The sequence below is a fragment of the Poecile atricapillus genome, chromosome 1 (genome assembly GCF_030490865.1).
Source record: "Poecile atricapillus isolate bPoeAtr1 chromosome 1, bPoeAtr1.hap1, whole genome shotgun sequence".
NCBI classification, from domain to species: domain Eukaryota; kingdom Metazoa; phylum Chordata; class Aves; order Passeriformes; family Paridae; genus Poecile; species Poecile atricapillus.
The window spans coordinates 30,882,260-30,895,988 of record NC_081249.1 but is presented as its reverse complement, the minus strand read 5'-3'; the positions used below and the strand labels follow the sequence as shown (position 1 = coordinate 30,895,988).

Genomic DNA, 13,729 nt, shown 5'->3' with positions numbered 1-13,729 from the left:
TAATGGAAACCTCTTGCACCCCCAGACTTGCCCTGTTTAAATGCCTGTGAGTATCTTGTGGCCACAAGAAGTTGCCCGAGGAGATCAGGCAATTTATCGTAAGTGATTCCTAACATGCCTTCTCTCACTGCATTATTCTGTACTCCTCACTGTTCCTAGGGGCTTTGTTTGAGGATTGCTTTCCAGTGTGGATTTCTGAGGGATTTAAAATCACTTGTAAACTGCAGCTTGAGTGTTTCTCTGTAAATTTGCAATATAAATGTATGAATGTGATTTTCACTGTCTGGTTCATATTTATTTAAGATTTACAGACTGTAAGACTTAAAAGGGTCTCACTTTCTTCCCATTTTGGAGTTGGTTATCATCAGAGCCACATCTTTAAAGAAACTGTAAAACTCCTTCTGGATTTCATGATTTCTCTGAGGCCTTTCAACACCTCAGTATTAATTTTTCACCCTGGAGTTTTATTATTATATTCTTGGCATACATTGTTCTTTCTCCTCTGCTTTGCCCATTAATCCTTATTAATCTTCAGGGGCAACACAGTCTAGTGACTTGAACATGGCACCTGGGAGTGAAAGACCCAAGCGCTAATCCTGACTTTGCAGCTAACTTGCCGTGTGGCTTCAAACAAGCCACATCTCAGTCACAGTCTCCCTGTCAGTTCTATAGAGATAATAATTCTTGCTTAGCTCTACCTAAATACCTCTCAGGGGCATTGTATTAAGTAGTTAATACTTGTAAAGTGATTTGGATCTCCAAATTGCTGTATAATCAGCATGGGTATTAACCATAGAGAGAATTTTATAGATCTGTAAATGCTGAGTCTTCTGTCCTGCATCTGCTCAGATTTTTCCTGCAGTCTGGCCCCAAAAACCATGCAAGGTTTCAACACAGATGAGCTAACTTTAATCTTTTTCAGTGGAGATGAGCAGAAGAAAAATCCTTGTTATTTTACATTAATAAAATGGTTATTTTCCAATGCTACTGTTAAGAAGGTTTCAGTCACTGCAAAGAAAGCAGCAGTCACCTTGGAAAACCTTCTCTGTCCCCACAGAAGTTGTCTCCTTATCCAGGAAAAAGTAACTTGGTTGAAGTGCTGCTTGCACTTAGGCTGTTGCAGACAAGAATTGTCAGTGTTGTGCCACAGGCTTTAAAAGATTTATTGGGAAGTCTGAAAGCTCAGAAATCAGATTTTTTTTCAAGAAGTCTATATATGTGAAAATAGGGGAAAGACAAGCCTAAATTCCCCAAATAGTGGTAACACCTCCCAGGGATGCGCTATGTCAATCAACTGTGATGCATTTTTCTACTACCCAAGTATCTGCTTGGATTGTGCAAGGAAATAAAAAAGAAGACAGGGGTAACACCCTAGGCTGATTGAAACCAGTGGTTAAACTCTCACTTACTTCAGAGGAGACAGTTTTCATCCTAGGTGCAGGAGAAATTGTAGCAATGGTTCCTCAGTCTCTTTTTCTTAAATGGTAGTTTTGATGGATTGGCTTCTGAATCTTTTTACTTATTTCTCATCATGTTCTAATATAGCTTCTATTCCCTTTATTACGTCCTTCTCCCCCTTATTTATTTTCTTCATTAATTTTTGTCCCTTAATCCCTTTCCCCTTTTGTGTTCATTTTGTTTTCTGACATGCTCTCAGCTGCCTCCCTCTATTTTTGTTGTCTTCCACCTCTGTGCACATCTCCTCAATACTGCTCCTCATGCTGACATCACCCCTGCCCGAGCTCAAAGGCCAAGGGGAGAGAAATGATCTTGACCTTCTGCCTTGCAGGGAGCTACAGGCAGCTCCTAGAGGGGCTGTGAGACTGCGTCTGTGTGCACACCTGTGAGTGTGTGCACACCTGTGAGAGAGACACAAGTGGGTGTGTTCTCCTCTTACCGCTTTTAATTGCGGTGACGTTACAAAGAGCGCTGGTTATTTGTGACTGCTGGTTATTTAACCATTCTCATGCAGCCATGCTGGAATGGTGGCCAGGCTTCAGCAGGACCAAGACTCAGGCACAGTGTCTGGCTTCAGCGAGGGCTCTCTGCAGCAGGAGGAAAAGTGCACAGGCTGGAAGGCTTATGAGAGACAGGGACAAGCAAAACCCAATCTGGAAATGTTGGATCTAATCCTTCTTTATGCCTCAAGTTAGCCAACACTGCTGAACTGATTGCAGTAGGGTATGTTCCCACGCTAGTCAAAACAGATGTTCATACAGTAATTCTACTTCACAAGGGGGAAAAAGTTCTAATGAAATATTTCAAGAAGATGAGGTTAAGAATGTTACCTCAGATACAGAAAGAAGTCTTGGAAAAAAGTGATATGAGTGGAAAAGGGCAGGCTTTGGAGATTTACCAAGCTATAACAGCTTAGTCACAGCTTACACATGAATAGACAAGGAAGATGCCCTCACACTTTAAATTTAATTTCCTGTCTATTTTGGAGTTTTGCCACCGAGGAGCATGCAGATCAAAGTGCCATGTTCAAATGTCCCCAGATTTTGTTCATGTCCAAGATCCAAGAAGATCTCTAACTTTTTTTCACTGTCATTTATGGTTGTGGCATTCAAATTTAGAGCTTGATCCTGCCTGCCAGCCATAGAATCTGATTTTGTAAGATAGGCAGTGATGTGAGCCAAGTTTGGCAGGACAAGACCGAGCTCTTATTTTGTTTCATCTGACAGTTTCAGTGAGGCAATCTCGGTCTTCTTGTCATGCCTTGTGGAAGTGCAAATTTAGATGTCACGGAGATTTTAAAATCAGAGCTGGCAAACCACAAAAAAAAACCCTTGGCTCAGCTGGCTTAAATCTTACTCTGGATTCTAGTTGAGTTGGATACCAAAAGAATTGCTTGTCTAATACACAGGAACTAATGGACTTACCAAAATTAAGTAAGGCTGTTACAGTGCCTATTCCTCCAGTCTAAAAACCCACTCACATTATAGTGACAGGGGGCTGAACAGAGCATTTGGATTAAGTCAAAAAAAACCACCTGAGGTTCCAGCCATTCCTTTATCCAAAACTTAATTTTTTACCACTTTTGCTTATCTCTGATTTGTGAGGTTTTGGTTGCAGTCAGACTCGCATGTAGCCAGACTTCATGAAATAAGTTTTCTGTGCTCAGTGGAGTGAGAAACTTCTCATCAGAAAGATATTTTCCTCCAAGTTTATCAAGGCATTTTTTTTGAGAGAAGTTCATTTGCAGAAATGATGCAGGCTCTGTGCTTTTTTTCCAGACCTGATTCTCCTTTTTCACTCATTTTCCTTTCTGATCAAGCATCAAGTACTGCACTGATGAAGAGGTGAATAAAAGGGAACACAGCACTAAAATGATTTAATGTGGTTAAAATACTTGGACATGGCATATGTGAACACAATTAGCACTGTCTAAAATTGGTTCTAACACTGAACAGGGCTATGCAGTGTTGTGCTGCAATTTGCCCAAAGAAACTCTTCCCTCTAGATGTTCCTGCCTTGGTGCTCTGCTCAGTTAATCTTCGACTTTGGAAAGTGCTTTCCTAACAGGTCTTACAGAAAGAAAGCTTTGATCCTTTACCAATTTGTTTCATTCTTTCATTCTGCTTCAAATTAGCTGAAATACTACAATTTATATGTAGAAGTACTGTTTATAAAGACTCTACTAAAAATTATTCCTTCTGGAAGAAGGTAGATGTGTGACTGTTCATTTCAGGTTGATTTTCCTCTTTTTGTTGATTTTCACTCCATATCCAGATGTGAAAGGGAAAAGTCCCACACCAATTGCCATCAAGCACATAGTTGGACTTTTGTCCTGTTGCAGTGTTGTGACAGATTTGGCTTGTCCTAAATGCCTGTGCTGCAGACAGTCCTACCAGAAAGATGCATTTCCAGCAATGCGCCCTGGTAACCCTCATCCACACATGATGGGAACAAAACGTAGGCATGTATGTTCCCATGGGAGCTACAAATGTAACTCAAATCAGCATCAGTTTTTATGGCTTGGCCATGAACAGGGTGATGCTGAAGCATGGACAAGTCCCCCAGGGCCAGCAGCCCACCCTGACTGTCCCTAGGCTGCCGTGAGTGGGAGGCAACCCCAAGATGCCCAGGAAGGTGCCAGGCTGGGTGGGCTTCCATCACCCTTTGGGGCTTGGGTGGCCAGCTAGATCAGGCTGACAAGATTTTTATTTTACTGTGCTAAAGCTATGAACTTTCTGAGGCTGCTCTTCCTCCGAGGTCTCCTGTGAAATGACAAGACTTTCTGTTTGTCTTGGCTTGCCTGTGGAGGGGCTGGTTTCGCTTACACTGCTCACACCCTGCAGGGCCAGTCTGTCCTTGTCCTCTCTTGAGGAGGGTGGCCACTTGCAGGCAAATGCTGCCTGATCTCTTCCTTCAGTGCAGGACACATGAGCAAAATTAAGGAACCTGAGAGGATTGATGGCTGCCTCCCTGTGCACTCTGCGAGGGGGGGCATCTTAAGCCCCTGCGGTTACCTGCCACCACAGGAGAGTAGTCATACTATTTTTTCTTTGAAAAGAAAAATCTTGTGTCTTCCATTTCGAATCAGCTGGGGCTAGAGTACGGAGCCATGTCCCTGGGAGTGTGTTCTGATTGCTTCTTCAACTTCTGTTTATACAATTTCACAAAATTTTGGCAGGAATCAAGAGCACATACCAGGGTGTTGGCTTTTATGAATCTCGTGGGATGTGAAAGTCAAGCTGACTCGATGAACTTTGGTTACATATTCCAGACAAGCACAATGACTCTATTTATTCAGACTTGGCAGCCAGAATGCAGATTGACTCTGTGGGTAATAAATTTTCACAGCCACAAAACTTCAGCGGCAACCAACCTGATCCTGTGCAAAAAAAATGCATATGAGGAAGCAGACTTGGGTTGCAAAAATATGTTAGATTATTATTCCATGTATGCGTACCAGGCAGTTAATTTATTTGGCTATTGATTGACATGAATTGCACAAATGATGCCAGGGATCTTTCTCCCCTTAAAGGAATTTTTTTCTATTACAAAATGTTCATGTTGCAAAAGGACAAGTGAGGGGGGGAAAAAGAGAATTGTTCATATTACAATTGACAATCTCCTTTTAATATTTCACCCAAGACTGATTTAAGTTATCCAGTGACCTCTACGGAGAAGAGCAGGGTATTATAATGGGGACTGTTTCATGTGCTATGCCACACTTCAAAGAACCAAAAGGCAATAACCACTACAATTCAGTACTCTGAACAATCTTAAGTACAATTTTGACATCTTCATGCTACAAAGCTTCAGATGCTTTCTGGGAGAGATGATGAAATTATTACTCTATGTGTTATAAATCAGAATGAATTGGCTCTTTAACTTGCAGATTTATGTTAACTACCTTGGTATCTGCTAATTGCATGCTCTTCAGATATTGATTGAGGATTAAAAAGTATCTTTTCTTCAATCTGTGTGGTGTAAAATATGCCAACAGGAAATTTTCTCTCTGCATATTAGATCCTATGATCACTGCCTGTAAAATTGAAACGATCAGTTTAAATGGATAAACTATGCTCATTAAAGAGGAAAAATACATTTATGTAATTAAAATTACGAGACTAATATGTGTGGATAATATAATTACTGTGGGCGCACACGTACTCAGCTCAAACTCAGCCTCTTTGGCTTCTCCTGGGTCTGTGAATCTCACTACCTTAATTGCTGGTGTTGAGGGAAGCATTCTTGGGAATGCTTTGCCCACTGCAGTCTCAAAGCTTTTAATCATGCCTCTGTCTTGCATTTGGCCTCCTTCATCCATGGCTCACATTCCTTGGTTTGGTCACAGCAGTCCACACACCAGCCCTGGGAGCACAGCAGCACCTGTCCCCCTTTGCACCACTTCAGAAACTTCCCATTCACTGCTTGGCAATTTCAGACATAAATGCAAAATCTCCTCCAAAGTTTTCCCCCTGAACTTCCCCATTTAGAAATCAGCAAAATTAAAATCTTCCCAGCTTCTGTACAGCTCACCTTCAGCTCTTTGAGAAACTGGACTACTTGAATGAGTCTGATTGCTCAAAGGTTAATTTATTACATGAGGAATATCTGGGAGTCTCCCATGTGCTGTTCCTATTAATTCACCTCTGATTTTTTTCTTTCCTGCTCCTGAGCTCAGGAGATGTAAGATTAAAGAGCTTCTGAGCTAGTAAGTAAAAGGAAACGAGTTCTGCTGACATTTAAACAAAGGTCCATCTGAGCAGTTATTGGAAGAGAGAGACTGTGTTACTCTTTTTTGTGTCTATTTCCTGCAAGGTGGATGGAAAGGTAGTGTTTTGTTTTTGTCAGCTGGTATATTTATTTAGGATTGTTCATTACGCAAACCTGCAGATCTCAGCGAAGGTTCTACAAAGCATTTCATACAGCAAGAGCCTGCCTGTGCCTCTGGGAGATTTTTGTCTATAGGGTCAAGTTAGGAAAAAAATGTGACTAGGAAAGGGGACCAAATAACTAAGTAATCTCCAAAGGTTGTTCATGCTAGGGCCTGTGATGACTAGAAGTGAGCCATGGGATCTCAGCCCTGCTCTTTGACGCCTGGGTGGTGAGCTCTGTCTTGGCCCTGCAGAGCTTGCTGGAGCACCGAGGTGAAAAGACCCAGCCTGTATCAACTGCATCTTGGAGCCCTGGTGACTGAGCAGAAACCTTGTATAGCACACGAACACACTGAAGATGTTAATAATTACAATTACAAATCATTCCAATTACAAATTATAGTGCTAAACCAGAAGTCCATGTGTGCCTGCCCAATCGGCAGGGCTTTTCCACAATCCCTTCTCTGCCTAAACCTACTCATGTTCTTTATGCACGATAAACACTTTCACACGTCCTTTTCTGCTTGCTATGAAGCAAACCACAATTTTTTCTCTCTGGCTCTCCCAGCCTGTTTTTCTGTGACATCCATTACTCAGGACATGTCTCCTGGCCAGCAGCTGGTGCCTCCCCTATCACCCAGCCCCTGGCTGCAACATCATGGCACCTTGGTCTGCTTTTGTTACTCTTCAGAAGCCCCTTCTATCCCTCATGTCACTTTGTCTTATGCTGTGAGCTGTATTTTAAACTATCCAGACAAGCAGGAAGAGTAATTAAATGTGAAGCATTTCAGGATGAAATATGTTAAACAAAAATAAATTGTATAAATATGTAAATAATAGAATCTATGTGCTGAATCTTCTCAACACCAAGAAGCTTTCCTCAAAATAGATGAAACAATGGTTTAGTATAAATTTAAAAAGTTTTGATTTACCTGCTGTTTGGACTATATTGTGAAATAAAGACATATAATCACAAGAGTTAAAGACAATCTTGGAAGAATTTCATGCCTATGCTATGAACCTAGAATTACTTGTCTAAATCCCTGAATTTCAAAAGTCTAGATGTCCATCCAGCTTACCCATTGATACTCCAGTTACCCATGACTGAAATAATAATATTTGAAGCTCACATGGTTTAGCCTCAGCCAGCAACAGCACCATGCAGCTACTTGCTCATTCCCCCTACCCCAGTGGGATGTGGAGGAGAGGCAGGAAACACAACCAAACAAAACCAAACAAAACAAAACAAAAAAGTAAACAAAAGTTTGTGAGTTGATATAAGAACAGTTTAACAGTCAAAATAAATAAATAAAATAATAATATTATAAGAATAATAACTGCAATGAGAAGGGAGACAACAAAAAGAGAAATAAATTCCAAAGGACAAGTGATGCAAAATACAATTGCCCAGCATCCAATGACTGATGTCCAGCCCATTCCCAAGCAGTGATTGGTGCCTCGCAGCCAGCTCCCCCCAGATTATGTACTGGAAATAATGTTCTGTGGAAGGGAAATCCCTTTGGCCAGTTTGGGGCAGCTGTCCTGGCCATGGGCCCCCCCAGCTTTTGATGCACCTGCTCTCTGGCAGAGCAGGAGACACTGAAAAGTCCTTGACTTGGGGTAAGCTCAGCAACATCTGAGACATCAGGGAGTTATCAACGCTGTTCTCACATTGAATCAAACCACAGCACTGTACCAGCTAGAAAGAAGAAAATTACTCTATCCCAGCCAAAACCAGGACAGAAAACCACATTATATCTGTGAGATGCAACCAGGAGCAGTACTGCCCTCATATACTCTGGTGAAGGCATGGCTTGTGCATTTTAGGGAAATAAGAAAGGGAAGGGGGTTTTGGCTTCTCATTTCTAACCAAATCATCCATGCCAGGATATTGAGAAGGAGAGAAAACAGCGCAGCACTGCTTGGCAACAAAGCACTCAGCTGGTCATGGGAAAGTCAAGCTCCAGCCTTATTCTACTGAGTCCTTAATTATTTAGACAAAACACAGCAATATTTTAAGGAAAACTTGGGAAACACCTCCTACAGCCAACAAAACCCAGCTCTCCTGACACATTGAGAACATTGGATGGTGTATCTGCCAGTCAGGTAGTTTAGGGAGTTTAAAACACAGGCAGTTGCTATAATCACTGTGTTACAGAGTGAATCAAATGCACAGCCAAGGATTTCTTCAGTTCTCTTTAGCTTTATTAGCAGGCATGAGCCATGCAAAGTCAGGACCAAAAATGCTCAGAGAGGCCAGGGCTGGGGAGATGCCGGAGGCAGGTTAAGAGATAAGCAGCCCAACAGCTAATCCCCGGGGCCAGCTCATGATTGCAAAGTTGGCCTGAACCCTTAATCCAGAATTCCTGTTTCTCCCCTCCTTGGCCACCCTTTTAAAGAAAACAAATTCAAATCAGAAGGAAGCTGATACAAAAACCTTCTGGGTCGCATCAAGGTAATAAATCAACAGCACTGCAGCCTGTTCCCTACCAATCCAGCAGTTAGCACATGCAGGCTGGCTCTGAGCAGCAACATCTGTTACTCCAGTTACAGTGCTGCCATGTATTTTGATAACCTTTATGTATGTTTAGAAAAAACATTAGCAAAATATTTGCAGTAGCTCAGACTCGACAAGAAACATGCTTCAAGTGACACGTTACTTGTCTGGCTCTTACCTGGTCATTCTCCTCCTCATCACTGCTTAACTTGAGGTCATCTTCTAGCATTCTGGAAAGCAAGCAGAATAAATTATAACTTATCAAAATGCTTCACATTGGGCATTTTCTCAGAGCTATGGTAAATATTTAATAATGTAAATGGAAAGAAAATATATTTTATCCTGGTAACTTCATAGCTGTGATACTTAGTCTCTTATCCAGTTGCTATCAGCTAACTTTTAAATTAATTTCCTCCTATTTCTGCCTAAAAGAAAATGTTTATTAGAGTAATAATGGATTTTGCAAAGATTCTTATTATTACAATCACTGACAAACAATTTTTATATGCTAAAAATATTTTTGATGCTGACAGGTCAGTAGTCTCCCTGTGAGGAAATTTTTGTCCATTTGGCTTTGGGCTTACAAAACAGAAGTAGATGTTTACACTGGCAATGCTGCAGCACAAAATAAGGTTCAGTGATGTTTCTGAAAGGCCACTTTTATTTTATTGCACGTTTGATGTAAAATTGACATTGATTGAAACAATTAAAACTAAAATATATTGTTTCAGTGCACAAGAGTATCCACAGAATTTCAGTCATGTAAATATAGAAATAGAAAATTATAGAAAATAACACATCTTTTCTTCATCTTCCCTTCCCGTATCCTTTCCTCAACTTGCTTACACTGGTTTGCAAGGAAGAGGAATCTGGTTTTACCTCCATACATTTTTTTTACAATCTAAGGTTAAGTAACCAGCAGTTAAAGGAGTTGAAGATGTGCAAAGATTTCCCAGTGCTTGAACATTCTTAGAGAATAGGACCTATTTTTAAAAAGTGCCTCAGTAATAATAGTAATAATTCAGAAAGTTGCTAATTTTTCTTGCACTCTGGGAAAAAAGAGAGTCTGTAATTTCATCTCAGCTCCAGAAGAAAGCTTGGTGAGCAATTCAAACACATCCTGTGACGTGGGTGGTCCCTGGAGTGTAAGTATTGCAAGAAGACATATGTAGTAATTTCAAACCACCTCCTTGTACTTGTGCCTAGATCTTCCAAGAGCGTGCCTGAAAAGCATGACTCTTACATGGTGTGCTGTGTCTTAAAAGAGCGCAGAGCCTCACCACGCTCTCCTCAGCTCCTCGCTGTACGTACAGTCCCTGCCTGTTGCTGCTGTCACAGCTGCTTCCCTATTTCCCCATGGCACCTTTCAGGGAACGTAGGTGTATAAGAACAGGACTGGGGGTCAGAGCAGAAATTCTTGCTAGTTAATTTCTTAAAGATTCTCCTCTTGCTTTTTTCTCACATTTCCTTCTACTTGTGCCAACATTTCTCATCTGTAGAATCAACGTATCAAACTCAGCAAGATCTCTTGGCAGTGCAGACACCTCAAGTATACAGGACACTCATTGAGTTGGAGGGACTTGACAATCTCCCAGCAGGACTTGCCTGTGTTTTATCTCGATGTTCATTGTCAGGAAAAAGCTCTGTCTTCCGTCTCCCGAATCAGCAAAACCTTTGATGGCTGTATTAATGCAGGCACTGACCCAGCTAACAAGCTCTGTTGAGAACTGAGCAAACAGGACAGGTATGATGACACAGCATACAGCTCTTAGGAGCTAAACCACGTCAGAGAGGCAAAACTTCCTGTAAACGCCACAAGATCCAAAGTGGCCTTGGATCCTGTCACTGACAGGGATCCAAACAATCTTATAATTGCTCATTCTTTTAATTAGATCTGTTTAGGCCATCCCTAAGAAAACAGCCCACGAAAATAGAAAGCTCGGATCTGGGATTTGGCACCTATGTGATGAAATCTGCACTGATAGTGATTTAACCAGAAGGTGATATGTTTGTGTGAAAAGGAGAACTCTTAGGGTGTCAATGCATGCTCTCACTTGAGTGTGTGAATTTCTGCTAGTGATGTGGTAGTTAAGTACATTTACTTTATGTTTAGCAGTTTAGTTCTTCTCCTAAATGGAAGCTGAAAAATCAAAAGCATATAATGAAACATTCTAGATACCTCTGTGTATTTATTAGTGTCCTGGATTATTGTATTAACATACAAAAAAGTGTTTTGTGAGCTCATCATTAGAAGCAGCTAGGATACTTTGAAGCCTTTGGGTTGCGTGGAGGTGTGAGACAAGGACTACAATCTGGTACCATCCACACAAAAGGAACAACAAACAGCAGCACTGGTCCTTCAATCTCTCCTTGCTTGTACATCTCAGCCTGTCTTTATTTTCCCTGTCTGTTTTTCATTTCAGAAGCACTGCTTTCCAAGAAAAGCACTGCCTGCCTGGGGCTGGTGGCCCCTTTTGGAACTACCTTCAGACTACAAACACACTCCCAACACTGGGGATAGGAAAAAACAGGTCATCATAAAATGCTTGCTTGCTTTTTTCCCCCTAGAGAGAGATCTGGCTGGCCTGATCCAAGTATTTGTCACAAGTATGTATCAGGTTGTCAGTGTACAGGTCTACCTTGTAAAGCAGGGGCTGTGCAGGTATAACCTCTGTGCCTGAAAGTCTTCACTGGCTCCCAGACAGCTTTCAGGTCAGGTCAGATGGGGCCCTCAGCCCTCATCTACAAAGCCACAGCCAGAGCAGGACACACTGTCACCTGGCAGGTGAAGCTGAAGCTGGCCTGGGGAGAGAGGCTCCTTGGGCACCAGGGCAGCTCTCACAGCCCAGGCTGAAGCACACCCAGGGTGAGGAGGGGATGTTTATGTTACAGGGGATTCCATTTTGCAGTAAGTGTCTCAAGTAAGGTGTATCAGTTTGAGTATGGATGCTTTTGATGAATGTTTCTCCTTAACAGCTCATTTCCATCATGAAAACAATGGTGGCTGAAAGAAAAATTCCACAACTGGACCAGCAGACCCCACTTGAAGAGTGTGAGAACAGAAGAGAAGAAAAATACTTCAAGCTCAAAAGAGGCTTTACATTAAATTGTAATTTATCTCAAAAACACTTTGACACAGATTCAACACAAAATGAGCTTTGGTACACCCTGTGTGCAGAGCACTTCAGACTATGTTTAAAACAACCCTTGTTCAGGATGGGATTTCTTTACATATTCTGGCAAACTTATTGTAAGGATGGAGAGACAAGCACAGACAAGTGCATGTGCAAACACAGCCTTTACGCTTTTTGTAGAACATGCAAAATTCAGGCCAGTAAGTGACATCATCCATGGGCTTTCAGATTCTTTAAAATGAACCTGGCTTTGATGTATTTGGGCACTGCTAAAGAGGTAAGTAAATACAACCTTGTAAACAAAAGCCAGAAACATGAAGTGGTATTCAAAGAAGCTCTGAAAAACACACAGCACCACTTAGGGCTCCTGCACTTGAAAAGAGCACATACAGTCAGGAAGTCACTTTGCAGAACCTAATTATACGTTTTAGTGAAATCTCTGTGAGGTTGTGGAGGCAGTGAGGGGTGGGCGCAGGCGGCAGTGCTCACCGCACTCTAATTAATGCATTTGTTCCTTTCTCTACAAGGAATGAGACAGGTAGGGACATAATGAAAGGAAATAAAGATGGGTTTGGGATATTGAGAAATGCCTCAGCAAGCCAGCTGGTTTCATTCTCCAGTAACCAGGGGGTTGCAGCCTGGGGTGATGGGCCATTCACTTACAGGGGAAAAGGAGGGGGTGTGCAGGCTTACTTACATGAACAGGAAAATACAAAGTGGCCTAGTGGGCATTGATATACAACACCTGCCAACCTCAATGTGACTGTGTGTCCAAATCTCCTACACAGATTATTAGGAAATATTATTATTATCTGATCTGTTTTAATCTGTGGGTTACTCACTGCATTGGTTCAGAAGGGTACTGGGGCTAGGGGTAGCCCTGTGGTGCACTGCAGAGAGACCTGCGGAACTCTTGTTCATCCCAGCATGCCAAAGGGCCAGGAGTTGCTCCTGATCAAAATTACAGGGGATTTGGGATGGGAGGTCATCACAGGCTGCCAGGGAACCATCTTGCTCAAATGGAATAGTTGAGACTTGCAACTTCACTGTTTTGCTTGTCTGCCTTTTTTCCTTATTTGTCACTGCAGGAAAGCTAAGTCCCAAGCAAGTGTTATCTTCAGCCCCAGCCAGAGTCCAGGGAGTAGCAGGAAGACATCAAGTTTCCCCTCTGGGAATTAACATCCAAGTAACAACAAGTTTCAAGTGTGAGGGTAGAGTAGGGCCTTATGTCAAAGATTTCTGACAGAGCTGGAAGATTCTCCTTCTGCGAAGAAGGAGCTGCTGGGGAAGGAGATGTCAATACAGCAGCACCTGGAGGAGGTTGTCCTCAAGAGCCAGCTGAGAATCTGTTGTCACTTCTGGCATGCAGAGCCACTGTGAGGTGCTTCCATATAGAAGGAGGTCTATTTTCTTCCACAGTGAAGACATGCCTGAAGACTGGAATTATTCTTCACATCTGCTGGTGCACATGAAAGAAGCAGCAGGCACCACACCTTGTATTTCACTTTAACCTTTTCACTTTGTTCCTTGGCCTAATGTCTTCTTTCCATCCCCCTGCAAATTACTTATTGAGGAATAAAACTCTCAAAAAATTCCTCTGTGTTTTTTTTTTGTGATTGGAGAGATTCCGTTTTGGCACCTCAAGAGAGGTTATACAAATGAGGAACAAAACTCTATGTCCCTCTGGTGGTCTAAGTTACTGTACAAGATATGGTCTTTCTTCATGATAAAGTTGATATGACCAGAAAAAAAATCAAGAAGGGAAAGGA

At 41.9% G+C, this 13,729-nt stretch overlaps 1 protein-coding gene across 1 annotated transcript in view; it reads right to left on the bottom strand.

Moving 5' to 3' along the window:
- The window catches only part of AFF3 (ALF transcription elongation factor 3), a 319,688-nt gene that overhangs the window by 77,087 nt on the left and 228,872 nt on the right, over window positions 1–13,729 (bottom strand). The window contains exon 9 of the mRNA XM_058829676.1: window positions 9,005–9,056. Coding sequence (XP_058685659.1) covers window positions 9,005–9,056 — 52 coding nt within the window. The remainder of the gene's footprint in view (window positions 1–9,004; window positions 9,057–13,729) is intronic.